The following is a 27,954-nucleotide window of genomic DNA, read 5'->3' on the forward strand; positions in this document are numbered from 1 at the left end:
CAATAGTTTATTCTTTGATACAGCCGGGTCAGTAGACTCTGATCAGCACAGAAGGATTAGTTTAGATTCCCAACATGTGGAAACAGGCCCTTCGGCCCAACCAGTCCACACCTACCCTCTGAAGAGTAGCCCACCCAGACCCATCTCCCTCTAACCAATGCACCCAACATTATGGCCAATTCACCACATCTGCACATCTTTGGATTGTGGGAGGAAACCCACGCAGACATGGGGAGAATGTGCAAACTCCACGCAGCCAGCCCCCCAAGGCTGGAATTGAACCTGGGACCCTGGTGCTGTGAGGCAGCAGGGCTAACCACGGGGCCACCGATGAGTACTTCTAGTGTGCCAAAAGAATCCGCCGACTTTTTTACAGAGTTTGGATAGAACTTATGTCCATTGTTTAGAGTCAGACATTGAGCATGATCACATAGTAACAACCAATCAGATCCTGCCATGTCCTCGCGCACATTTGACTTAGCCGAGGGCGGCACAGTGGTTAGCACTGCTGCCTCACAGCACCAGGGTCCCAGGTTCGATTCCAGCCTTGGGTGACCGTCTGTGTGGAGTTTGCACATTCTCCCCGTGTCTGCGTGGGTTTCCTCTGGGTGCTCCGGTTTCCTCCCACAGTCCAAAGATGTGCAGGTCAGGTGGATTTGTCATACTAAGTTGCCCATAGTGTTTGATACATTATTAGTCAGAGGGAAAATGGGTCTGGGTGGGTTACTCTTCGGAGGGTCAGTGTGGACTGGTTGGGCCAAAGGGCCTGTTTCCCCACTGTAGGGAATCTAATCTAATTAGATTAGATTAGATTACTTACAGTGTGGAAACAGGCCCTTCAGCCCAACAAGTCCACACCACCCCGCCGAAGCGCAACCCACCCATACCCCTACATTTACCCTTTACCTAACACGATGGGCAATTTAGCATGGCCAATTCACCTGACCTGCACATCTTTGGACTGTGGGAGGAAACCGGAGCACCCGGAGGAAACCCACGCAGACACTGGGAGAATGTGCAAACTCCACACAGTCAGTCGTCTGAGGCGGGAATTGAACCCGGGTCTCTGGCGCTGTGAGGCAGCAGTGCTAACCACTGTGGCGTCCATCTATCATAATTTCTTGTAGACAACCTGTTTTTGGAATCGTGTTTGTTCTGTCTGGTGGTTAGGATTAAACTGTAATTTCTACGATTAATGGTTAGGTTTACATTTGTTACTTCTGCATTTGCAATTTTTTTTCACCGGATTTACACCAGTCTGTGGATCCTTATTTGTTCTGAGTCACGAGTATCTGCCTGACTCAGTTCTGACTGAGTGAGCCAAGCAGAAGCCATTTTGTCCTACCTCCCATGTTAAAGTGGAGATTTGATGCAGCCCAGGGAATCCTTTGTGGAGTCAGACCTGTAAAGCCTCTCTCTTGGTTTGTCCTGGAGATCGCACTCTTTGGAAGCCTGGAATAAAAACCTCTCATCATAAAGTCCCAAAATGCAATTCAATTCTGTGTCTGTCTGTGTCTCTCCCTTTTGAACTCTCACGCCAGCAAAGATTTATTTTGTGAAAGCCCCGCTTGCAAGGGGTAGTAAGAATATGTTATAATGGACAAGATCCAACCATTAATTGCAAAGCTATGGATAGTACCGAGTCTTGTTTCAGGGTCAGATTCAAAGACTTACATTCATTTCACAAGGGAACGGCTGTGAATGTTATCACTTGGGGTCCTGTTCATACAGATTCACCGATGCTGAGGAAAACGTTCTTAATTGCCTCACAGCATCTTGTTATCACTTGGTGAGCCCAGGTGTCCCTATCTTTAAGTTCTGCCCTCTTTCTGAGCTTTCCTGCCTGTTTATTTTCTAGTGCAGTAAATGTATTCAATAATTCAGCATTACATTTTAGTCTGAATGTTTAAAGACAAGTTTTAAGGCTATAGACTTTATCACCCAGATGCCCACACACTCATGCCTCCCTTTGATTGCACCACGATCACTGAAAGAGAAGGCTAGTCCAAACGAATGCCCTTCAAGGTGGTCCAGCCATCAACATCCTGTAGAGCGGCACCACCATCTTCGCAGCTCATCTGGTCATATTTATCATTACCATCGACACGTGTGGGTGAGCCATCGGATCGCAAAAGGAGCATCTTCTGGGGCAAATCTATATCACTAAGGGACCTCATAAGCCTAGCAATTAAATACCTAACAATACCAATACCAACAAACAGACATAGCTAAATTGATAAGCCAGTTGTACCATCAGCCCGATCTGCAGTTTCCCCAACTGGTCCCTTCAGTCATTCAGGAGAAAGTGAGGTCTGCAGATGCTGGAGATCAGAGATGGAAATGTGTTGCTGGAAAAGGCAGCAGGTCAGGCAGCATCGAGGGAACAGGAGAATCGACGTTTCGGGCATTAGCCCTTCTTCAGGAATGAGGAAAGTTGGTCCAGCAGGCTAAGATAAAAGATAGGGAGGAGGGACTTGGGGGAGGGGCGTCAGAAATGTGATAGGTGGAAAGAGGTCAAGGTGAGGGTGATAGGTCAGACTGGGGTGAGGGCGGAGAGGTCGGGAAGAAGATTGCAGGTTAGGAAGGCGGTGCTGAATTTGATGGATTTGACTGAGACAGGCTGGGGGGAGGGGAAATGAGGAAACTGGTGAAATCCGAGTTCATCCCTTGTGGTTGGAGGGTTCCTAGCCGGAAGATGAGGCGTTCTTCCTCCAACCGTCGTTTCGCTGTGGTCTGACGGAGGAGTCCAAAGACCTGCATATCCTTGGTGGAGTGGGAGGGGGAATTGAAATGTTGAGCTACAGGGTGGTTGGGTTGGTTGGTCCGCGTGTCCCAGAGGTGTTCCCTGAAACGCTCCGCAAGTAGGCGGCCCTCCAACCGCCACCAGGACAGAACCCCACTGGTCCTCACCTACCACCCCACTAACCTCCATGTACAGCGCATCATCCGCCGCCATTTCCGCCACCTCCAAACGGACCCCACCACCAAGGATATATTTCCCTCCCCTCCCCTATCAGCATTCCGTAAAGACCACTCCCTCCGTGACTCCCTCGTCAGATCCACACCCTCCACAAACCCAACCTCCACTCCCGGCACCTTCCCCAGCAACCGCAGGAGGTGCAAGACTTGCGCCCACACCTCCCCCCTCACCTCCCTCCAAGGCCCCAAAGGAAACTTCAATATCCGCCACAGATTCACCTGCACCTCCACACATATCATCTATTGCATCCTTTGCACCCGATGTGGCCTCCTCTATATTGGGGAGACGGGCCGGCTACTTGCGGAGCGTTTCAGGGAACACCTCTGGGACACCCAGACCAATCAACCCAACCACCGACGCCCCTCCCCCAAGTCCCTCCTCCCTATCTTTTATCTTAGCCTGCTGGACCAACTTTCCTCATTCCTGAGGAAGGGCTAATGCCCGAAACGTCGATTCTCCTGTTCCCTCGATGCTGCCTGACCTGCTGCGCTTTTCCAGCAACACATTTCCTTCAGTCATTCAGTCAAGGAATGCCTGGATCTCTTCTTGTATCTTAGTAATATTGCCAGTGAGATCGGGAATACCCGTAGTGCATTTATCTTGGACAATGGTGCAGACCTCACCCTCCTGGGGGAGTATATAGTCTAAGGCATACCGATTCTGCATAGAGTAAAAGACACAGGTCTGATAATCCCAGTTTACTCTGTTCCAGAGCCTCTTTAGTCTTATTTCCTCGAAAGGTCAGGCCGTCAAAGAGAGAATTGCGGTTCTGTTGACTTGTCACCCCTGCCGATCCTTCCAGGTGGAGCAAGGTTGGCTGAGACCGACCACTGCATCCTCCTCAGATGGAGGTTCCATCGACTTGTCCACTGGCCAGGACAAGGTACTGTTGTGGGAACATGGGCTCTGATAGTGACCTTATGAGGGACATCTTTGCCATCCAGGACAAGGAAATTGGTAGCTTTACCTTAGCTGAAGAAATAATAGTCTGGTTTGGTATATATTAGGGAGAGTTTGGCAAAATCGGTTACTGAAATGTTACAGCAGGGAGTCTGGTCAGTTCTACAGGAGTAAAGGGTTGATGTTTTGCAAGAGGAGTTGCTTGAGCGCTGTAAAAAATGGGCCAAGTGGCTCTCCCTTAGACCTATTGTACATGGTCTTGGTGACAGTATCAGGTTCTGAAAAGAGAAAAGCCCTATAAATGCGCGAGGGAAGGGTTCCATTCCAGGTCCATGTGCCACATAAGTCCTACTGTACCCCAGCCAGTGTTACACCAGCTGTTTGTATACACAGACCGGAGGTATTGGAAAGTGATATTTCTCTTCGCAGGGTCGGCAGCAGGAAGTCTGATGAATAGAATGGAATCGGGGACTGGGGACGGGGCAAGTAAGTCATCTCCTGATAGAGAGGAGTGACATACTACTGCCTCTGGTAGAGCGTTCTGTGGGCCTGTATCAATAAGTTCTTTGTGGATTGAGGAGTTTCCCCTATCAGGCTTCCCTTTTCTGGAGTCGGCCTGTCCTGCAAAATGGGATGGTGTTCCTGCGTGTCCTTAAAATATTTACCATAATAACGGGGTTGATTATTTTTATCCGCACTAGGCTTGCTTCTACAGGTAAAATAAAAAAAAACATGGTAATGACATGGTAACTCCCACTGATTTCTACTGTCTAGATGGACCATCTGGTCTTTCTGATGTAAGAGTCCATTGCAATAATCAATCTTCATCACGTTCCACACGTCAAAGGCGTCTGGTCCGGTGCACTGGATGACATCTCCTCAGCATGGGTGGTGGATAATCTCTGATCATTCCTGGTCGCATCCATACTTAGTGGCTTTCCCCATCAGGATGTTGTACGTGATCAGAAAGGTGAGGAGATAAGCGATGCCCCACATGTCCCTCCTCTTAGTTCAAGTATCTGTAATATGATTAACATTAGAACAACAGCAAGATTCAAAAACCCAACTGGACAGGGTCCACTCCTTTTGTTGGGATTCCAGGATTCTCTCCTCCTCTTCCCCACTTTTGATTGGTGCGGTCAATCAATTTACAATGGTGCAGGTGGACCCAAGCTGAGCACCCAGCGACTTTGACCGCTGTAGGGGTGGGAAGGAAAACCTGGAAGGGGCCTCCAACGAGGATGGAGACCTTTGCCAGTCCAGTTCTTGATGAGCACCAACGAACCAGGCTCTACCCGTGACAAGGCTGAAAGGGAGGGAACATCACTGTAGGCCGCACGCTCCTGGGAGTGAAAGGCACGCATAACACTAGTTAGAGCAAGAACATAACCAATCATTGCTTCGGTCATGTGGTGGAAGTGGACTGAGAAGGGAGTTGAATCGTTCCAACGGGTACGGAGGGGGTGACCAGAGAGACTCTCAGCTGGAGACAGTCGTGTCTTGCCCACAGACATGGATCACATCTGGAATAAGGCCACAGGGATTAGCATAACCAGGAGAGGCCAGACTCGGCCGTTAATTTGGCAAGTTTAGTCTTGAGCCTGGTTAAAACATTCAACAAGTCCGGCCGCCTGAGGATGATAAGCACCATGCAGTTGCCGACAAATACAAAGCTGGGAACAGAGTTCTCCGTTAATATTACCTACAAAGTGTGGTCCATTGTCCGAGCTAATGCTCGCAGGTATACTGAAGCAGGGAATTATTTCCTGAAACAAAATCTACACCACAGTCTCAGCAGTAGCGTTAGGAGGAGGGTAGGCTTCAATCCATTTCGAAAAGACATCAGCAATAAGAAAAACATATTTATAGCAACTCAACTCATTTCTGCAACTCAATGAAGTCCAGTTGAAGTCTCCAAGGGACCCTCCAGCAAGGGAGATCTTGTAGAGATACTTGAACTAAGAGGTGGGGGATCGCCTACCCACTGACCTGTTTGATCACGTACAACATCCTGATTGGGAAAGCCACTGACTGAGTATCGATGCGATCTGGAACGATCTGAGATTATCCTGATGTCACCTGGTGCATCAGAACAGACACTTTCAACGTGGAGTCGCTTGAGCAATGGCATGAGCTGCCAGAGGAAGTGGTGGGTGCTGGTACGATGACAAGTTAAAATGCTCCTGGACGGGCATCTGAATATGAAGGGTTCAGATGGGTCAGGGCCAAGTGATGGCAAATGGAACTGGAGTCATAGAGATGTACAGCACAGAAACAGACCCTTCGGTCCAACTCGTCCTTGCTGACAAGATAGCCAACCCAATTTAGTCCCAGCTGCCAGCACCCAGCCCCCATAGGGGCCAAGTGATGGCAAACGTGACTAGATTAATTTAGGATATCTGGGCAGGTTGGGCCAAAGGGTCTGTTTCTGCGCTGTCTGACTCTCATTGTCTTCAGTGGAAGCAGAAGTGTGGTTGTGAAGGCTGGACTTTCAGAGCATGTTTTGCCCTGACTGGGAGCAGAAGAGTTTGACTGAAATGTGTTGGTGTTAACGCCTTGATGTCTCATTTTGCTCCCACCTTCTCGGGGTCATTAACCATTTTGTGTCTGGTCCTTCCTCAAGAAGCTGCATTGCAGGTTCACCCTGAATGGACACCTTTTTTTTTGCTTCCCACAATCAGACCTGCTCACTCTCAGCAGGATCCCAGTGTTGTGAAAGATATTAATTTCAGGTGGAGTTATCCAAAATTCAGAGAGATGTCAGTCTTGATGCTTTGGGTTTTTCTGCCCCTGTAAGATCCTGAATCAGCACCTGCAGGGGATTTAGTTAGAACGGAGTGAGAACAGGGGGGGAGAGAGAGTGGGATGGTGCTTTCAATTTTGTGGAATAACAAAAGAATATTCCACAGAAAGTAGAATTGCTTGTTCTGAATTTCTACCCTGCACTGATAGTCATGACTTTTGTAATCTCTTTTTGCAGAGTATTTGAAAATCTGAAGACTGAAGTTTCAAAATCAACAGATGAAGGGCTTATACCCGAAACATTGACTCTCCTGCTCCTCGGATGCTGCCTGACCTGCTGTGCTTTTCCAGTGCCACGTTTTTCGACTGACTGTCCAGCGTCTGCAGTCCTCACTTTGATGTCAATGTCTGACAGTCACTCAATCCATCAGGACAACAATGATTTTTGAGTGTGATTTCTATGAGAGGGATCAACGCTTTTTGGTTCCTGTTTGAGGACGTTTTCCGCATCAGTGGGACTGGACGAGAGACCCCACTGTTGCAGCGCACTGTGCGAGGAGCCTGAAACAGTTATACGGCCTGGAAAGGGGATTTCACGGCAGGGAGGGCTCTGCACGTGTTTGTGTGCAGCTGAAGCTGTGGCCATGGAGAAACCTGAGGAATCCCACCCTGTGGAGGAACCGTGGAAGTGTGGTGACTGTGGGAAAGGCTTCCGTTTCCCGTCTGCCCTGGAGACTCATCGGCGCAGTCACACTGGGGAGAGGCCATTCCCCTGCACCGACTGCGGGAAGGCCTTCAGCACATCCTCCCAACTGCTGGCCCACCAGCGGATCCACATGGGGGAGAGGCCCTTCAGCTGCCCCAAGTGCGGGAAGGCCTTGAGCACACCTTCCTCCCTGCTGATCCACCAGAGGATCCACACCGGGGAGAGGCCGTTCACCTGCTCTCAGTGTGGCAAGGGCTTCACCTGCTCCTCCAACCTGCGGAAGCACCAACGGGTCCACACGGGGGAGAGGCCCTTCAGCTGCCCTGAGTGCGGGAAGGCCTTTAGCGAATCCTCCTCCCTGCTGACCCACCAGCGGATCCACACAGGGGAGAGGCCGTTCACCTGCTCTCAATGTGGGAAGGGCTTCACCTACTCCTTCAAACTGCGGAAGCACCAGCGGATCCACACGGGGGAGAGGCCCTTCAGCTGCTCTCAGTGCGGGAAGGCCTTCAACAGATCTTCCACCCTGCTGACCCACCAGCGTGTCCACACCGGGGAGAGGCCGTTCACCTGCTCTCAGTGTGGGAAGGGCTTCACCACCTCCTTCAACCTGCAGAGCCACAAGAGTATCCACACGGGGGATAGGCCCTTCAGCTGCCCCGAGTGCGGGAAGGGCTTCAACTGCTTCTCCCACCTCCAGACCCACCGGCGGGTCCACACGGGGGAGAGGCCCTTCAGCTGCCCTGTGTGCGGGAAGGCCTTTACCCAGGCCTCCCACCTGCTGAGGCACCAGCGGGTCCATACAGGGGAGAGGCTATTTTCCTGCTCTCAGTGCGAGAAGGGCTTCACTGACGACTACAACCTGCAGAGGCACCAGCGAGTTAACGTGCCATCACAGGGGGATTGAAGGAGTGACGGCCGAGTGCCAATATAGATTGGACTCTCAACCCGGTTCTGGGGAAACCCGGGTTCGAATCCCCCCACGACAGATGGCAGATTTGGTATTCGGTCAGAAACGATGAGACCGTTTCAGGGAGGGGATGGTGCGGGGGAGAAAGCCCCCATCTGATTCACTCTCTCCCTTGTTAGGGAAGGGAACCGCCATTGTGGGAAAGGATTCACTCAGTCGTTCCAGCTGCATCCTTTACCCGGTCTGGCCTACACGTGATTCCAGACCCACAGCAGTCTGGTTGACACTACACTGCCCCTTCCTGGCAAATGAGCGGGGAGAAACTTACTTGGAGACAGGGTATGGGTTGAAATTGCTGAGTGAGGCAATACTTTCTCCGGGTTATGGCTGTACCAAGGATCCGATTACAAAGGGACAACTTGGTGCTGGCCAATAGCAAAGACAGCGTGGTGGGAGGGGAAGTGTGGTGGCAGGGGGAGGAGGGGAGGTGTGGTGTGTGTACTTTGACCTTGAGGTGTTCAAAAAGCAGATACTTTTTCCCTGCCTTTTTGCTGGGGGGGATCTGAAGCTGTAACAAAGTTGGGTTGCAATAAAGGTTACCCTGAACTTACCACCGGGCTCAGACTCTCATTGAAAGCTTTGAGCTCCAAGAGGTTTTTCATTTAAAACTGTTCATTTCGTTCAGCCTCCTGCACTAAGTTTAAAACATAGAACAAAGAACATAGAACAATACAGCGCAGAACAGGCCCTTCGGCCCTTGATGTTGCGCTGACCTGTGAACTATTCTCAGTTCGTTCCCCTACACTATCCCAAAATCAACCATGCGCTTATCTAAGGACTGTTTAAATTTCCCTCATGTGGCAGGGTTGACTACCTTAGCAGGTAGGGCATTTCACGCACTTACCACTCTCTGCATAAAGAACTTGCCTCTGACATCTGTCTTAAATCTGTCACCCCTCAATTTGTGCAGGTTGCAGGGGGACTTGGATAAACTTGGGCTGAGAGGTGGCAAATGGAGTTCAATGCAGCTAAATGTGAGGTGATTCACTTTGGGAAGCTGATGTCACCATCCTCGGAAAAAGTCTTTCACTGTCTCCCCTATCTAATCCTCTGATCATCTTATATATCTCTATCAAATCCCCCCTTAGCCGCCTTTTTTCCAATGAGAACAGACCCAAGTCTCTCAGCCTTTCCTCATAAGACCCTCCCTCCAGACCAGGCAACATCCTGGTAAATCTCTTCTGCACCTTTTCCAATGCTTCCCACATCCTTCCTGAAATATGGGGACCAGAACTATACACAATATTCCAAGTGTGGCTGCTCCAGCGTTTTGTATAGTTGCAGCATGATGTTGCGGTTCCGGAACTCAATCCCTCTACGAATGAAACCTCACACCCCGTATGCCTTCTTCACAGCACTATCCACCTGAGTGGCAACTTTCAGGGATCTATGTACATGGACTCCAAGATCACTGCCTTCCTGTTATTCTTCCCAAAGTGAATCACCTCACATTTAGCTGCATTGAACTCCATTTGCCACCTCTCAGTCCAATTCTGCAGTTTATCCAAGTCCCCCTGCAACCTGTAACATTCTTCCAAACTGTCCACTACTCCACCGACTTTAGTGTCGTCTGCAAATTTACTAATCCATCCACTTATGCCTGTGTTTAAGCCATTTAAAAAAACGACAAACCGCAGTAGTCCCAAAACAGATCCTTGTGGCACACCACTAGTAACCGGACTCCAGGCTGAATATTTTCCATAAACCACCACTCGCTGCCTTCTTTCAGAAAGCCCAGTTTGTAATCCAAACTGCTAAATCACCCTCAATCCTATGCCTCTGCATTTACTCCAACAGCATACCATGTGGAACTTTATCAAAGGCTTTACAGAGGTCCATGTACACCACGTCAACTGCCCTACCTTCATCTACATGCTTGGTCACTTTCTCAAAAAACCCAATGAGGTTTGTGAGAGACGATCTGCCCTTGATGAAACCATGTTGACTATCTGAAATCAAATTGTTGCTTGCTGGATGATTATAAATCCTATCTCTAATATTCCTTTCCAAAAGCTTTCCTTCAACAGAAGTAAGGCTCACTGGTCTATAATTACCTGGGTCATCTCTGCTGCATTTCTTGAACAAGGACACAACATTTGCAATTCTCCACTCTGGTACGAAACCTGTAGACAATGACGATTCAAATATCAAAGCCAAAGGCTCTGCTATCTCCTCCCTTGCTTCCCAGAGAATCCTTGGATAAATCCCATCCGGTCCGGGGCACTTGTCTACTTTCACTCCTTCTAGAATTGATAACACCTGTGTGCAACTAACCTCGATCCTTTCGAGTCTAATATCTCGTACCTCATTCTTCTCCTCTACAATATTCTCCTTTTCCTGAGTGAAGACCGATGAGAGATATTCATTAACACCTCTCCAATCTCCACAGGGCCCACACTCAACTTCCCACTTCTGTCTTTGACTGGCCCTACTCCTACCCTAATCATCCTTTTATTCCTCACATACCTATAGAAAGCTTTAGGGTTTTCCTTTATGTGTTAAAGACTGCTCATGTCCTCTCATTGCTCTTAACTCTGTTTAAATCCTTCCTAGCTGATCTGTAACTCTCCATCGCCTCATCTGAACCAACTTGCCTCATCAACACATTAGCCTCTTCCTTCTTTGTAACAAGAGATGCAATTTCTCTTGTAAACCACGGTTCCCTTACCTTATCACTTCCTCCCTGCCTGACAGGGACATACCTATCAAGGACACACAATATCCTTTCCTTAAACCAGCTCCACACTTCAATTGTTCCCATCCCCTGCATTTTGCTACCCTATTCTATGCATCCTAAGTCTTGCCTAATTGCATTTTAATTGCCCTTGCCCCATCGATAGCTCTTGACCTGTGGCATGTTCCTATCTCTTTACATCGCTAAATGAAACCGAACTGAATTATGGTCACTCTCTCCAAAGTGTTCACCTTCCACTAAATCAAACACCTGGCCTGGTTCATTACCAAGCACCAGATCCAGAGTGACCACCCCTCTTGTCGGCCCTTCGACATACTGTGTCAGAAAACTCTCCTGCACACACTGGGCAAAAACTGATCCATCCGACGTACTAGAGTGAAAGCATTTCCAGTCAATGTTGGGGAAGTTAAAGTCCCCCATAATGACCACCCTGTTCCTTTCACTCCTACCTAGAATAATTTTGCTAATCCTCTCTTCTACCTCCCTGGAACTCTGCGGAGGCCTATAAAAAAACTCCAAGCAGTGTGACCTCTCCTCTCCAGTTTCTAACCTCAGCCCACATTACCTCAGTAGATGAGTCCTCATCAAAAGTTCTGTCAGCCACCGTTATACTATCCTTGACTAACAAGGCCACGCCTCTCCCTCTTTTACCGCCTTGGCTGTTCTTAATGAAAGATCAAAACCCTGGAACCTGCAACATCCATTCCTCACCCTGCTCTCTCCATGTCTCCGAAATGGCCACAATATCCAAGTCCCAGGTACCTATCCGTGTTGCAAGCTCACCTACCTTATTGTGGATACTCTGGCGTTGAAGTAGAAACACTTCAAACCACTTCGCTGTCTGCCAGCACATTCCTGTGACCCTGAAATCCTGTCCCTGTCCTTCCTACTCTCATACTCCTGTGTACGACAGCTACGCCCCCCGGTTCCCATCCCCCGCTGAGCTAGTTTAAACCCACTCGAATAGCACCACCAGGTGAGGGGGTGTAGTGGGGGCAAGTGAAGGGGAACATTATACAAACGGTCGCAGAATTCTTGTAGCCTGTCGCATAGTTAAGGCTTAGACTTTAATGAATATAGAGGGTCTTTTAAAGAAAATAGTTTTAAGCTGGGAAATAACTTTAAAGTGTTGTAGTTGACCATAAAAAGAAGCAACAGGGGCATTTCACAATAAAGTTTATAGTATGAAAAGAGAAACTGGATAAAAGAACAAGCTGTAACAAAGAATGCAGACAAGGACAGCAGGATGGCCAGATAAGAAAATAACTGACAAGTGAGGTAATCGGCTTATGATAGGATGGGAAAAGGGAGGCTTGATCCCGCAACTTGTAAACTCAATAAGAAAGCTAACAGGCTCTGTTTTGGCGCGCATTTCTGCTTGATTGCAGAAGTGTCCGATACTTGCAAGACTATAATAAATTGTTCTTGTTTCGAAGGCTTTGTCTCAGGCTGATTGATTTGTGAGTGAGTTCTGTTTCTCACATTTCTACCTATGTTGTTGGTACCTTCATGGACCATGACTTGGGGTTGGAAACCCTCTCCCTTCAGGACCCCAAAGATACGATCTGAGACTTCACGCACCCTGGCACCTGGGAGGCAACACACTAACCGCGAGTCTTGTTCATTCCCAACAAGCCTTCTATCTGATCCTCTAACTATTGAGTCCCCAAAGATGAACACTCTTCTCGTTTCCTTCCTTCCCTTCTGGTGCAACAGGGACAGTTCTGTGCCAGAGACCTGGGCCCCAGTGCATACCCCTGGTAGGTCGTTTTCCCCCCTCAACAGTACCCACTGACTGATACAGCAAGAAGGAAATACAAATAAGTCGTCCCTCCTCTCCCAGGAACCTCTGCTGTCTGACTTCAAATTTAAAACCTCAAATCAGTGACTCCCCACTCCTGGGATGCAGCTGCTGCTGAAAAACAGAAAATTTCATGTTTTTTTTTGTGGTTAGCACTGCTGCCTCACAGCGCCAGAGCCCCGGGTTCAATTAGCCCCCCCAACGTCTGCGCGGGTATCCTCCCACTGTCTAAAGACGTGCGTGTTAGGGTGAATTGGCCAAGCTAAATTGCCCCGTAGTGTTAGGTGACGGGGAATGGGGCTGGGTGTTTTGCTCTTCGGCGGTTTGGTGTGGACTTGTTGGGCCGAAGGGCCTGTTTCCACACTGTAGGGAATCTGATCTAAAGTTCTGGAATTTATATATTGATGAACTAAAACCTGCAACCCCTTCCAAAAGATGAAAGACTCAACAGCGGTCCAGGTTTGTTCCAAATATTGCATCGGTTGCATGACACTGTGATGTTTTGCTATTAATTCTGTGTCTTATGATCCTGTAGCACAGCGACACGCAGAAGGAGCAGCGCTGCAGAAGCTAGTGCTTCCAAATATACCTGGGTGGGCGGGGTTTAGCGGGAGGGCGGGCTTTGGGGCAGGGCGTGTCTCGTGAGAGGGTCGCGCGCTAATTGGCGAGGCTCAGCGGGCGGTGCAGCCCGTCTCGCGTGGAGGCACGCGGCTTTGTGGGAGGTTGCGCGGGGACCGCGGTGAATGCGTGGGGTTTGGTGCGCGAGGGGGATGGAGGTTTGTATCCCAGAGGCGGGGCTTTGTCCCGAATGGGCGCTGTTTATGAGCTGCGTTCGGAACGGAAGGGATTTACGTGTCGCCTTGGCCGAGGAGGGGGCGTGGCTATCCCGAAACTGGAAGTATGCCGCGGCCTGTTTCCTCCGCTGGAGCCTTGGCTGCAGCAAGTAAGGTCAAGCTTTATCAACATTTCCTTTTACAGAGTTTGTATTTAATAACCAGTAATGGCTACTCAATATCATCAGAATGTCCCAAAATGCAATTCATTTCAATCCAGTGCAGATATACACTGAGAGTTAATTTTCTACGGGATTCAACAGCCTCAGCACTAAAATGGTCTCACAAGGGAACGGCTGTGAATGTTATCACTTGGGGGTCCTGTTCACACAGATTCACCGATGCTGAGGCAAACGTTCTTAATTGCCTTACAGCATCCTGTTATCGCTTGGTGAGCCCAGGTGACCCTATCTTTAAGTTCTCTCCTCTTTCTGAGCCTTCCTGCCTGTTTATTTTCTAGTGCAGGAAATGTGTTGCTGGAAAAGCGCAGCAGGTCAGGCAGCATCCAGGGAACAGGAGAATCGACGTTTCGGGCATAAGCCCTTCTTCAGGAACCCCTGCCCGAAACGTCGATTCTCCTGTTCCCTGGATGCTGCCTGACCTGCTGCGCTTTTCCAGCAACACATTTTCAGCTCTGATCTCCAGCATCTGCAGACCTCACTTTCTCCTCAAATATTTTCTAGTGCAGTAAATGTATTTAATCATTCAGCATTACATTTTAGTCTGAATGTTTAAAGACAAGTTTTAAGGCTATAGACTTTATCACCCAGATGCCCACACCCTCATTCCTCCCTTTGATTGCACCACGATCACTGAAAGAGAAGGCTACTCCAAACGAATGCCCTTCAAGGTGGTCCAGCCATCAACATCCTGTAGAGCGGCACCATCATCTTCGCAGCTCATCTGGTCATATTTATCATCGCCATCGACACGTGTGGGTGAGCTATCGGATCGCAAAAGGAGCATCTTCTGGGGTAAATCTATGTCATTAAGGGACCTCATAAGCCTAGCAATTAAATACCTAACAAAACCAATACCAACAAACAGACATAGCTAAATTGATAAGCCAATTGTACCATCAGCCCGATCTGCAGTTTCCCCAACTGGTCCCTTCAGTCATTCTGTCAAGGAATGCCTGGATCTCTTCTTGTATCTTAGTAATATTGCCAGTCAGATCGGGAATGCCCATAGTGCATTTATCTTGGACAATGGTGCAGATTCCCTGTTCAAAAAAGGGAATAGGGATAACCCCGGGAATTACAGGCCTGTTAGTCTTACTTCTGTGGTAGGCAAAGTAATGGAAAGGGTACTGAGGGATAGGATTTATGAGTATCTGGAAAGACACTGCTTGATTAGGGACAGCCAGCACGGATTTGTGAAGGGTAGGTCTTGCCTTACAAGTCTTATTGAATTCTTCGAGGAGGTGACCAAGCATGTGGATGAGGGTAGAGCAGTGGATGTAGTGTACATGGATTTTAGTAAGGCATTTGATAAGGTTCCCCATGGTAGGCTTATGCGGAAAGTCAGGAGGCATGGGATAGAGGAAAATTTGGCCAATTGGATAGAAAACTGGCTAACCGGTCGAAGGCAGAGAGTGGTGGTAGATGGTAAATATTCAGCCTGGAGCCCAGTTACAAGTGGAGTTCCACAGGGATCAGTTCTGGGTCCTCTGCTGTTTGTAATTTTTATTTATTGACTTAGATGAGGGAGTCGAAGGGTGGGTCAGTAAATTTGCAGATGATACAAAGATAGGTGGAGTTGTGGACAGTGAGGAGGGCTGTTGTCGGCTGCAGAGGGACTTAGATATGATGCAGAGCTGGGCTGAGGAGTGGCAGATGGAGTTCAACCCTGCCAAGTGTGAGGTTGTCCATTTTGGAAGAACAAATAAGAATGTGGAATACAGGGTTAATGGTAGGGTTCTTAGTCAGGTGGAGGAACAGAGGGATCTTGGGGTCTATGTACATAGATCTTTGAAGGTTGCCACTCAGGTGGATAGAGTTTGTAAGAAGGCCTATGGAGTATTATTGTTCATTAGCAGAGGGATTGAATTCAAGAGTCGTGAAGTGATGTTGCAGCTGTACAGGACTTTGGTTAGGCCACAGTTGGAGTACTGTGTGCAGTTCTGGTCGCCTCACTTTAGGAAAGATGTGGAAGCTTTGGAGAGGGTGCAGAGAAGATTTACCAGGATGTTGCCTGGAATGGAGAGGAAGCCGTACGAGGATAGGTTGAGAGTTCTCGGCCTTTTCTCGTTGGAACGGCGAAGGATGAGGGGTGACTTGATAGAGGTTTATAAGATGATCAGAGGAATAGATAGAGTAGACAGTCAGAAACTTTTTCCCCGGGTACAACAGAGTGTTACAAGGGGACATAAATTTAAGGTGAAGGGTGGAAGGTATAGGGGAGATGTCAGGGGTGGGTTCTTTACCCAGAGAGTGGTGGGGGCATGGAATGCGCTGCCCGTGGGAGTGGTAGAGTCGGAATCATTGGCGACCTTTAAGCGGCATTTGGATAGGTACATGGATGGGTACTTAATCTAGGTTAGAAGTTCGGCACAACATCGTGGGCCGAAGGGCCTGTTCTGTGCTGTATTGTTCTATGTTCTAGATCTCACCCTCCTGGGGGAGTATATAGTCTAAAGCATACCGATTCTGCACAGAGTAAAGACACATGTCTGATAATCCCAGTTTACTCTGTTCCAGAGCCTCTTTAGTCTTATTTCCTCGAAAGGTCAGGCCGCAAAAGAGGGAATTGTGGTTCTGTTGACTTGTCACCCCTGCCAATCCTTCCAACCTCAGGGTACTCTGGATTCCCCAGCCTATCGGGTGTCCTGTATTGTCACCCAGTCCCTTGGGATCCTTCCAGTTGGAGCAAGGTTGGCTGAGACCGACCGCTGCATCCTCCTCAGATGGAGGTTCCATCGACTTGTCCACTGGCCAGGACAAGGTACTGTTGTGGGAACAAGGGCTCCGATAGTGACCTTATGAGGGACATCTTTGCTATCAAGGACAAGGAAATTGGTAGCTTTACCTTAGCTGAAGAAATAATAGACTGGTTTGGTGTATATTACAGAGAGTTTGTCAATATAGATTACTGAAATGTTACAGCAGGGAGTCTTGACAGGTCTACAGGAGTAAAGGGTCGACGTTTTGCAAGAGGAGTTGCTTGAGCGCTGTAAAAAATGGGCCAAGTGACTCGAGCACTCGCACTGTATGGGAGACAATGGTCCTCAGAATGCTGTTCCCATTGGGCTCTCCCTTAGCTCTATTGTACATGGTCTTGGTGACAGTATCAGGTTCTGAAAAGAGAAAAGGCCTATAAATGTGCAAGGGAAGGGTTCCGTTCCAGGTCCATGTGCCGCATAAGGCCTGCCGTACCCCAGCCAGTGTTACACCAGCTGTTTGTATACACAGACCGGAGGTATTGGAAAGTGATATTTCTCTTCGCAGGGTCGGCAGCAGGAAGTCTGATGAATAGAATGGAATCCGGGACTGGGGACGGGGCAAGTAAGTCATCTCCCGATACAGAGGAGTAACATACTACTGCCTCTGGAGTGAAGAGCGTTCTGTGGGCCTGTATAAATAAGTTGTTTGTGGATTGAGGAGTTTCCCCTATCAGGCTTCCCTTTTCTCGAGTCGGCCCGTCCTGCAAAAAGGGATGGTGTTCCTAGGCGTCCTTAAAATATTTACCATAATAACGCAGTTGAGCATTTTTATCCTCACTAGGCTTGCGTCTGCAGGTAAAATAAAAAAAAACAAGGTAACGACATGGTAACTCCCACTGATTTCTACTGTCCAGATGGACCATCTGGTCTTTCTGATGTAAGAGTCCATTGCAATAATCAATCTTCATCACGTTCCACACGTCAAAGGCGTCTGGTCCGGTGCACTGGACAACATCATCTCAGCATGGGTGGTGGATAATCTCTGATTATTCCTGGTTGCATCCATACTGAGTGGCTTTCCCCATCAGGATGTTGTACGTGATCAGAAAGGTGAGGAGATCAGCGATCCCCGACATGTCCGTCCTCTTAGTTCAAGTGTCTGTAATAAGATTAACATTAGAACAACAGCAAGATTCAAAAACCCAAATGGACAGGGTCCACTCCTTTTGTTGGGATTCCAGGATTCTCTCCTCCTCTTTCCCCCTTTTGATTGGTGCGGTCAATCAATTTACAATGGTGCAGGTGGACCCAAGCGGAGCGCCCAACGACTGTGACTGCTGTAGGGGTGGGAAGTAAAACCTGGAAGGGGCCATCCCAACGAGGATGGAGACCTTTGCCAGTCCAGTTCTTGACGAGCACCAACGAACCAGGCTCTACCCGTGACGAGGCTGAAAGGGAGGGAACATCGCTGTAGGCCGCACGCTCCTGGGAGTGAAAGGCACGCATAACACTAGTTAGAGCAAGAACATAACCAATCATTGCTTCGGTTATGTGGTGGAAGTGGACTGAGAAGGGAGCCGAATCGTTCCAAGGGGTACGGAGGGGGTGATCAGAGAGACACTCAGCTGGAGACAGTCGTGTCTTGCTCGCAGACATGGATCGCATGGAATAAGGCCACAGGGATTAGCATAACCAGGAGAGGCGAGACTCTGCCATCCATTTGGCAAGTTTAGTCTTGAGTCTGGTTAAAACATTGAATAAGGCCGGCCACCTGAGGATGATAAGCACCATGCAGTTGCCGACAAATACAAAGCTGGGAACAGAGTTCTCCGTTAATATTACCTACAAAGTGTGGTCCATTGTCCGAGCTAATGCACGCAGGTATACTGAAGCAGGGAATTATTTCCTTAAACAAAATCTTCACCACAGTCTCAGCAGTCGCGTTAGGAGGAGGGTAGGCTTCAATCCACTTCGAAAAGACATCAGCAATAAGAAAAACATATTTATAGCAACTGAACTGATTTCTGCAACTCAATGAAGTCCAGTTGAAGTGTCTCCAAGGGACCCTCCAGCAAGGGAGTTCTCGTAGAGATACTTGAACTAAGAGGTGGGGGATCGCCTACCCACTGACCTGTTTGATCACGTACAACATCCTGATCGGGAAAGCTACTGACTGAGTATCGATGCGATCTGGAATGATCTGAGATTATCCTGGTGTCATTTGGTGCACCAGACCAGACAGTTTCAATGTGGAGTCGCTTGAGCGATGGCGTGAGCTGCCAGAGGAAGTGGTGGGTGCTGGTATGATGGCAAGTTAAAATGCTCCTGGACAGGCATCTGAATATGAAGGGTTCAAATGGGTCGAGGTCAAGTGATAGTAAACTGGAGTCATAGAGATGGACAGCACAGAAACGGACCCTTCGGTCCAACTCGTCCTTGCTGACAAGATAGCCAACCCAATTTAGTCCAAGCTGCCAGCACCCGGCCCACATAGGGGCCAAGTGATGGCAAACGTGACTAGATTAATTTAGGATATCTGGGCAGGTTGTGCCAAAGGGTCTGTTTCTGCGCTGTGTGACTCAGTGAAAGCAGAAGTGTGGTTGTGAAAGCTGGACTTTTAGAGCATGTTTTGCCCTGACTGGGAAGCAGAAGAGTTTGACTGAAGTGTGTTGGTGTTAATGCCTTGATGTCTCATTTTGCTCCCACCTTCCCGGGGTCATTAACCATTTTGTGTCTGGTCCTTCCTCAAGAAGCTGCATTGCAGGTTCACCCTGAATTGACACTTTTTTTTTGCTTCCCAATATCAGACCTGCTCACTCTCAGCAGGATCCCAGCGTTGTGAAAGATATTAACTTTCAGGTGGAGGTATCCAAAATTCAGAGAGATGTCAGTCTTGATGGTTTTGCTTTTTCTGCCCCTGTAAGATCCTGAATCAGCACCTTCAGGGGAATTAGTTAGAGCGGAGTGAGAACAGAGGGGGAGAGAGAGTGGGATGGTGCTTTCAATTTTGTGGAACAACAAAAGAATATTCCACAGAAAGTAGAATTGCTTTCTACCCTGCACTGATAGTGATGACTTTTGTAATCTCTTTTTGCAGAGTATTTGAAAATCTGAAGATTGAAATTTCAAAATCAATGGAATTATGCCCGAAACATTGACCCTCCTGCTCCTCGGATGCTGCCTGACCTGCTGTGCTTTTCCAGTGCCACATTTTTCGACTGACTGTCCAGTGTCTGCAATCCTCAGTTTGCTGTCAATGTCTGACAGTCACTCAATCTATTGGGACCGCAACGACTTTTGACTGTGATTTCTGTGAGAAGGATCAACGCTTTTTGGTTCCTGTTTGAAGACATTTTCAGCATCAGTGGGACTGGACGAGAGACCCCACTGTTGCAGCGCACTGTGCGTGGAGCCTGAAACAGTTATACGGCCTGGAAAGGGGATTTCACGGCAGGGAGGGCTCTACAAGTGTTTGTGTGCAGCTGAAGCTGTGGCCATGGAGAAACCTGAGGAAACCCGCCCTGTGGAGGAACCGTGGAAGTGTGGCGACTGTGGGAAAGGCTTCCATGTCCCGTCTGCCCTGGAGACTCATCGGCGCAGTCACACTGGGGAGAGGCCATTCCCCTGCACCGACTGCGGGAAGGCCTTCAGCACATCCTCCCACCTGTTGGCCCACCAGCGGGTCCACACGGGGGAGAGGCCATTCACCTGCTCTCAGTGTGGGAAGGGCTTCACCTACTCCTCCCACCTGCGGAAGCACCAGCGAGTTCACGTGGCATCACAGGGGCATTGAAGGAGTGACGGCCGAGTGCCAATATCGATTGGACTATCAACCCGGTTCCGGGGATTCCCGGGTTTGAATCCCGCCACGACAGATGGCAGAATTGGTATTCGGTCAGAAATGTGGAGTTCGGAATCTAACGATGAGACCGTTTCAGGGAAGGGGTGGTGCGGGGGAGAAAGCCCCCATCTGATTCACTCTCTCCCTTGTTAGGGAAGGGAACCACCATTGTGGGAAAGGATTCGCTCAGTCGTTCCAGCTGCACCCTTTACCCGGTCTGGCCTACACGTGATTCCAGACCCACAGCAGTCTGGTTGATTCTACGCTGCCCCTTCCTGGTAAATGAGCGGGGAGAAACTTACTTGGAGACAGGGTATGGGTTGAAATTGCTGAGTGAGGCAATACTTCCTCCGGGTTACGGCTGTACCAAGGATCCAATTACAAAGGAACAACTTGGTGCTGGCCAATAGTAAAGACAGTGAGGGGGGTGGGACAAGGGGACATGTGGTGTGTGCACTTTCACCTTCAGCTGTTCAAAAAGCAACTGCTTTTTCCCTGCCTTTTTGCTGGGGGGATCTGAAGTTGTAACAAAGTTGGGTTGCAATAAAGGTTACCTGAACTTACCGCCGGGCTCAGACTCTCATTGAAAGCTTTGAGCTCCAAGAGGTTTTTGTTTTAAAGCTGCTCATTTCTTTCCGCCTCCTGCACTAAGTTTAGAACATAGAACAAAGAACATAGAACAATACAACGCAGAACAGGCCCTTCAGCCCTCGATGTTGCGCTGACCTGTGAACTATTCTCAGCTCGTTCCCTGACACTATCCCAAAATCAACCATGCGCTTATCTAAGGACTGTTTAAATCTCCCTAATGTGGCTGAGTTGACTACCTTAGCAGGTAGGGCATTCCACGCCCTTACCACTCTCTGCATAAAGAACTTGCCTCTGACATCTGTCTTAAATCTATCACCCCTGAATTTGTAGTTATGCCCACTCTTACAAGCTGACATTACCATCCTAGGAAAGAGTCTTTCACTGTCTACCCTATCTAATTGTCTGATCATCTTATATATCTCTATCAAATCCCCTCTTATCCTTCTTCTTTCCAATGAGAACAGACCCAAGTCTCTCAGCCTTTCCTCACAAGACCCTCCATCCAGACAAGGAAACGATCTGGTAAATCTTCTCTGCTCCTTTTCCAATGCTTCCCATATCCTTCCTGAAATATGGGGACCAGAACTGTACAAATATTCCTAGTGTGGCTACATCACCGTTTTGTGTAGTTGCAGCATGATATTTGAATTCCGGAACTCAATCCCTCTACGAATGAAACCTAACACACCGTATGCCTTCTTAACAACACTATGCCTGCATCTAAGTCAGTTATACAAATGACAAACCATCCCAAAACAGATCCTTGAGGCACACCACTAGTAACCGGACACCAGGCTGAATATTTTCCATAAACCAGCACTCGCTGCCTTCTTTCAGAAAGCCAGTTTCTAATCCAAACTGCTAAATCACCCTCAATCCCATGCCTCTGCATTTTCTCCAACAGCCTACCATGTGGAACCTTTACTGAGGTCCATGTACATCACATCAACTGCCCTACCCTCATCTCCATACTTGGTCACCTTCTCAAAAAACGCAATGAGGTTTGTGAGACACGATCTGCTCTTGATGAAACCATGTTGACTATCTGAAAACAAATTGTTGGTTGCTAGATGATTATAAATCCTATCTCTAATATTCTTTTCCAAAAGCTTTCCTTCAACAGAAGTAAGGCTCACTGGTCTATAATTACCTGGGTCATCTCTGCTGCCCTTCTTGAACAAGGGCACAACATTTGCAATTCTCCACTCTGGTACTAAACCTGTAGACAATGACAACTCAAATATCAAAACCAAAGGCTCTGCTATCTCCTCCCTCGCTTCCCAGAGAATCCTCGGATAAATCCCATCCGGTCCGGGGCACTTGTCTATTTTCACTCCTTCTAGAATTGATAACACCTGTGTGCAACTAACCTTGATCCTTTCGAGTCTAATATCTCGTACCTCATTCTTCTCCTTGACAATATTCTCCTTTTCCTGAGTGAAGACCGATGAGAGATATTCATTAACACCTCTCCAATCTCCACAGGGCCCACACTCAACTTCCTACTTCTGTCTTTGATTGGCCCTATTCCTACCCTAATCATCCTTTTATTCCTCACATACCTATAGAAAGCTTTAGGGTTCTCCTTTATTCTATGTGTTAAAGACTGCTCATGTCCTCTCTTTGCTCTTAACTGTCTCTTTAAATCCTTCCTAGCTGATCTGTAACTCTCCATCGCCTCATCTGAACCATCGCCTCATCTGAACCTCATCAACACATAAGCCTCCTCCTTCTTTGTAACAAGAGATGCAATTTCTCTTGTAAACCACGGTTCCCTTACCTTATCACTCCCTGCCTGACCGGGACATACCTATCAAGGGCACACAATATCTGTTCCTTAAACCAGCTCCACATTTCAATTGTTCCCATCCCCTGCATTTTGCTACCCTATTCTATGCATCCTAAGTCTTGCCTAATTGCATTATAATTGCCCTTGTCCCATCGATAACTCTTGACCTGTGGCATGTTCCTATCCCTTTAAATGAAACCCAACTGAATTATGGTCACTCTCTCCAAAGTGCTCACCTTCCACTAAATCAAACATCTGGCCTAGTTCATTACCAAGCACCAGATCCAGTGTGACCACCCCTCTTGTCGGCCCTTCGACATGCTGTGTCAGAAAGCCCTCCTGCACACACACTGGACAAAAACTGATCCATACGACGTACTAGAGTGAAAGCATTTCCAGTCAATGTTGGGGAAGTTAATGTCCCCCATAATGACCACCCTGTTCCTTTCACTACTACCCAGAATAATTTTGCTAATCCCCTCTTCCCCCTCCCTCGAACTCTGCAGAGGCCTATGAAAGAACTCCAAGTAGTGTAACATTATACAAACGGAAGTGGAATTCTTGTAGCATGTGGCATACTTAAGGCTCAGACTTTAATGAATATAGAGAGTCTTTTAAAGAAAGTAGTTTTACGCGAGGAAATAACTTTAGAGTGTTGTAGTTGACCACAAAAAGAAGCAACAGTAGCATTTCACAATAAAGCTTATCGTAAGATTAGAGAAAGTGGATAAAAGAACAAGCTGTAACAAACAAGGAACAAAGAATGCAGACAAGGACAGCGGGATGGCCAGATAAGAAAATAACTGACAAGTGAGGTAATCGGCTTATGATAGGATGGGAAAAGGGAGGCGTGATTCCACAACTTGTAAACTGAACAAGAAAGCTAACAGGCTCCGTTTTGGCGCACATTTCTGCTTGGTTGCAGGAGCGTCCGGTACTTGCAAGACTGTAATAAATTGTTCTTGTTTCCAATGCTTTGTCTCAGGCTAATTGATTTGTGAGTGAGTTCTGTTTCTCACATTTCTACCTATGTTGTTGGTGCCTACATGGACCATGACTTGGGGTTGGAAACCCTCTCCCTTCAGGACCCCAAAGATACGATCCGAGACTTCACGCACCCTGGCACCTGGGAGGCAACACACTAACCGCGAGTCTTGTTCGTTCCCAACACACCTTCTATCTGACCCTCTAACTATTGAGTCCCCAATGACTAACACTCTCCTCCTTTCCCTCCTTCCCTTCTGGTGCAACAGGGACAGGCTCTCTGCCAGAGACCTGGGCTCCAGTGCATACGCCTGGTAGGTCGTTTTTCCCCCCTCAACAGTACCCACTGACTGATACAGCAGGAAGGAAATAAAAATAAGTCGTCCCTCCTTTCCCAGGAACCTCTGCTCTCCGACTTCAAATTTAAAACCTAAAATCAGTGACTCTCCACTCCTGGGCTGCATCTGCCACTGAAAAACAGAAAATGTCACTTTTTTTGTGGTTAGCACTGCTGCCTCACAGCGCCAGAGCCCCGGGTTAAATTCCCCCACCCCACATCCCCCCCACGTCTGCGAGGGTTTCCTCCCACAGTCCAAAGACGTGCGTGTTAGGGTGAATTGGCCAAGCTCAATTGCCCCGTAGTGTTAGGTGACAGGGAATGGGGCTGGGTGTTTTGCTCTTTGGCGGGTCGGTGTGAACTTGTTGGGCCGAAGGGCCTGTTTCTACACTGTAGGGAATCTGATCTAAAGTTCTGGAATTTATATATTGATGAACTGAAACCTGCAACCCATTCTAAAAGATGAAGGACTCAGCAGCGGTCCAGGTTTGTTCCAAATATTGCACCGGTTGCATGACACTGTGAACTGATCAGAGGGATCTGGGAGTGCTAGTTGAGGATTCTCTAAAGGTTAACATGCAGGTTGAGTCCGGAATTAAGAAGGCGAATGCAATGTTGTCAATTATCTCAAGAGGGTTGGAATATAAAAGCACTGTTGTGCTACTGAGACTTTATAAAGCTCTGGTTAGGCCCCATTTGGAGTACTGTGTCCAGTTTTGATCCCCACACCTCAGGAAGGACATACTGGCACTGGAGCGTGTCCAGCGGAGATTCAGACGGATGATCCCCGGAATGGTAGGTCTAATATATGAGGAACGGCTGAGGATCCTGGGTTTGTATTCATTGAAGTTTAGAAGATTAAGGGGAGATCTAATAGAAACTTACAAGATAATACATGGCTTGGAGAGGGTGGACGCTAGAAATTGTTTCCGTTAGGCGAGGAGACTAGGACCCGTGGACACAGCCTTAGAATTAGAGGCGGTAAGTTCAGAACACAAATGCGGAGACATTTCTTCAGCCAGAGTGGTGGGCCTGTGGAATTCATTGCCACAGAGTGCAGTGGAGGCTGGGGCGCTAAATGTCTTCAAGGCAGAAATTGATAAATTCTTGATGTCACAAGGAATTAAGGGCTACGGGGAGAATGCGGGTAATTGAAGTTGAAATGCCCATCAGCCATGATTGAATGGTGGAGTGGACTCGATGGGCCGAATGGCGTTACGTCCACCCCTATGTCTTATGGTCTCATGTTTTGCTATTAATTCTGTGTCTTATGATCCTGCAGCACAGCCACCGGCAGAAGGAGCAGCGCTGCAGAAGCTAGTGCTTCCAAATACACCTGGGTGGGCGGGGTTTAGTTTGGAGGGCGGGTTTGGGGGGAGGGGGAAGTTCATGGGCGGGGCGTGTCTCGTGAGAGGGTCACCAGCTAGTAGGCGGGGCAAGGGTCAGCGGGCGGAGCGGCGCGTCCAACCTGGAGGCGCGTGGCTTTGTGAGCGGTAGCGCGTGGGGTCAGGGGGCGTGGTTTTGACTCGCGCGGGGACCGCGGCGAAAGGGCGGACTTTGGAGCTCGATGGGGAAAGAAGTTTGGGTCCAAGAGGCGGGGCTTTGCCTCGAAGGGGCGGGCATTACGAGCAGCGTTCAAAACGACGGATTTAATGAGATGCGTATGGTAGGGGCGGGGTTAATGAGCAGAGCTGGGAAGGGGCGGGGTTTACGTGTGGCATTGTTCGAGGAGGGGGCGGGACCAGTACCAGGGGGCGTTGCCATCCCGAAGCCGGAAGTGTGCACGCGGCCTGTTTCCTCCGCTGGAGCCTCGGCTGCAGCAAATGCGGTAAAGCTTTATCAATATTTCCTTTTACAGAGTTTGTATTTAATAACCAGTAATGGCTACTCAATATCATCAGAAAGTCCCAAAATGCAATTCATTTCAATCCAGTGCAGATAAACACTGAGTTAATTTTCTACGGGATTTAACAGCCTCAGCACTAAAATGGTCGCACAAGGGAACGGCTGTGAATGTTATCACTTGGGATCATGTTCACACAGATTCACCGATGCTGAGGCAAACGTTCAAAATTGCCTCACAACATCCTGTTATCACTTGGTGAGCCCAGGTGTCCCTATCTTTAAGTTCTCTCCTCTTTCTGAGCATTCCTGCCTGTTTATTTTCTAGTGCAGTAAATGTATTCAATAATTCAGCATTACATTTTAGTCTGAATGTTTAAAGACAAGTTTTAAGGCTATAGACTTTATCACCCAGATGCCCCACCCTCATTCCTCCCTTTGATTGCACCACGATCACTGAAAGAGAAGGCTAGTCCAAACGAATGCCCTTCAAGGTGGTCCAGCCATCAACATCCTGTAGAGCGGCACCACCATCTTCGCAGCTCATCTGGTCATATTTATCATCGCCATCGACACGTGTGGGTGAGCCATCGGATCGCAAAAGGAGCATTTTCTGGGGCAAATCTATATCACTAAGGGACCTCATAAGCCGAGCAATTAAATACCTAACAATACCAATACCGACAAACAGACATACCTAAATTGATAAGCCAATTGTACCATCAGCCCGATCTGCAGTTTCCCCAACTGGTCCCTTGAGTCATTCTGTCAAGGAATACCTGGATCTCTTCTTGTATCTTAGTAATATTGCCAGTCAGATCGGGAATGCCCATAGTGCATTTATCTTGGACAATGGTGCAGACCTCACACTCCTGGGGGAGTATATAGTCGAAGGCATACCGATTCTGCACAGAGTAAATAGACAGGTCTGACAATCCCAGTTTACTCTGTTTCAGAGTCTCTTTAGTCTTATTTCCTCGAATGGTCAGGCCGCAAAAGAGGGAATTGCGGTTCTGTTGACTTGACACCCCTGCCGATCCTTCCAACCTCAGGGTACTCTGGATTCCCCAGCCTATCGGGTGTCCTGTATTGTCACCCAGTCCCTTGGGATCCTTCCAGGTGGAGCAAGGTTGGCTGAGACCGACCGCTGCATCCTCCTCAGATGGAGGTTCCATCGACTTGTCCACTGGCCAGGACAAGGTACTGTTGTGGGAACAAGGGCTCTGATAGTGACCTTATGAGGGACATCTTTGCCATCCAGGACAAGGAAATTGGTAGCTTTACCTTAGCTGAAGAAATAATAGTCTGGTTTGGTGTATATTACAGAGAGTTTATCAAAATAGGTTCCTGAAATGTTACAGCAGGGGGTCTGGTCAGGTCTACAGGAGTAAAGGGTCGACATTGTGCAAGAGGAGTTGCTTGAGCGCTGTAAAAAATGGGCCAAGTGACTCGAGCACTCGCACTGTATGGGAGACAATGGTCCTCAGAATGCTATTCCCATTGGGCTCTCCCTGAGACCTATTGTACATGGACTTGGTGACAGTATCAGGTTCTGAAAAGAGAAAAGGCCTATAAATGCACAAGGGAAGGGTTCCGTTCCAGGTCCATGTGCCGCATAAGGCCTGCTGTACCCCAGCCAGTGTTACACCAGCTGTTTGTATACCCAGACCGGAGGTATTGGAAAGTGATATTTCCCTTCGCAGGGTCGGCAGTAGGAAGTCTGACGAATAGATTGGAATCGGGGACTGGGGACGGGACAAGTAAGTCATCTACCGATAGAGAGGAGTAACATACTACTGCCTCTGGGGTGAAGAGCATTCTGTGGGCCTGTATAAATAAGTTGTTTGTGGATTGAGGAGTTTCCCCTATCAGGCTTCCCTTTTCTCGAGTCGGCCTTCCTGCAAAAAGGGATGGTGTTCCTGGGCGTCCTTAAAATATTTACTGTAATAACAGGGTTGATCTTTTTTATCCGCACTCGGCTTGCGTCTGCAGGTAAAATCATAAAAACATGGGAACAACATGGTAACTCCCACTGATTTCTACTGTCCAGATGGACCATCTG

At 48.3% G+C, this 27,954-nt stretch overlaps 3 protein-coding genes and 1 long non-coding RNA gene across 10 annotated transcripts in view; 3 read left to right on the forward strand and 1 right to left on the reverse strand.

Annotated features, from left to right (window-relative positions):
• The window catches only part of LOC148145053 (uncharacterized), a 258,116-nt gene extending 249,180 nt beyond the window's left edge, over positions 1-8,936 (forward strand). For 4 of the 5 annotated variants that reach the window (XM_087975594.1, XM_087975597.1, XM_087975598.1 and 1 more), the window contains exon 2: positions 6,861-8,936. In XM_087975594.1, the coding sequence (XP_087831720.1) occupies positions 7,267-8,235 (969 nt within the window). In that variant the 5' untranslated portion in view covers positions 6,861-7,266 and the 3' untranslated portion in view covers positions 8,236-8,936. The remainder of the gene's footprint in view (positions 1-6,860) is intronic. The other variant, XM_087975595.1, reaches the window with a different exon arrangement.
• LOC148145055 (uncharacterized) overlaps positions 1-27,954 on the forward strand; it is a 222,097-nt gene that overhangs the window by 189,715 nt on the left and 4,428 nt on the right. Inside the window, exon 1 of one of the 3 annotated variants that reach the window (XM_087975559.1) lies at positions 25,843-25,878. The exons of 1 other annotated variant lie outside the window; for it this stretch is intronic. The gene's annotated coding sequence lies outside the window, so the exon portion shown is untranslated. Of the gene's footprint in view, positions 1-25,842; positions 25,879-27,590; positions 27,653-27,954 lie in introns of those variants that run through there. One more of the 3 variants, XM_087975560.1, reaches the window with a different exon arrangement.
• The window catches only part of LOC148145059 (uncharacterized), a 114,082-nt gene that overhangs the window by 55,132 nt on the left and 30,996 nt on the right, over positions 1-27,954 (reverse strand). The gene's annotated exons all lie outside the window — the stretch shown is intronic.
• The window catches only part of LOC148145061 (uncharacterized), a 28,265-nt gene continuing 14,011 nt past the window's right edge, over positions 13,701-27,954 (forward strand). Inside the window, exon 1 of the long non-coding RNA XR_015751735.1 lies at positions 13,701-13,737. This is a non-coding gene — a long non-coding RNA (uncharacterized LOC148145061). The remainder of the gene's footprint in view (positions 13,738-27,954) is intronic.

The sequence above is a fragment of the Chiloscyllium plagiosum genome, unplaced genomic scaffold, assembly GCF_037043375.1.
Source record: "Chiloscyllium plagiosum isolate Xiang-an unplaced genomic scaffold, Cpla_swu_hap1 HiC_scaffold_27, whole genome shotgun sequence".
In the NCBI taxonomy this organism is placed as follows: domain Eukaryota; kingdom Metazoa; phylum Chordata; class Chondrichthyes; order Orectolobiformes; family Hemiscylliidae; genus Chiloscyllium; species Chiloscyllium plagiosum.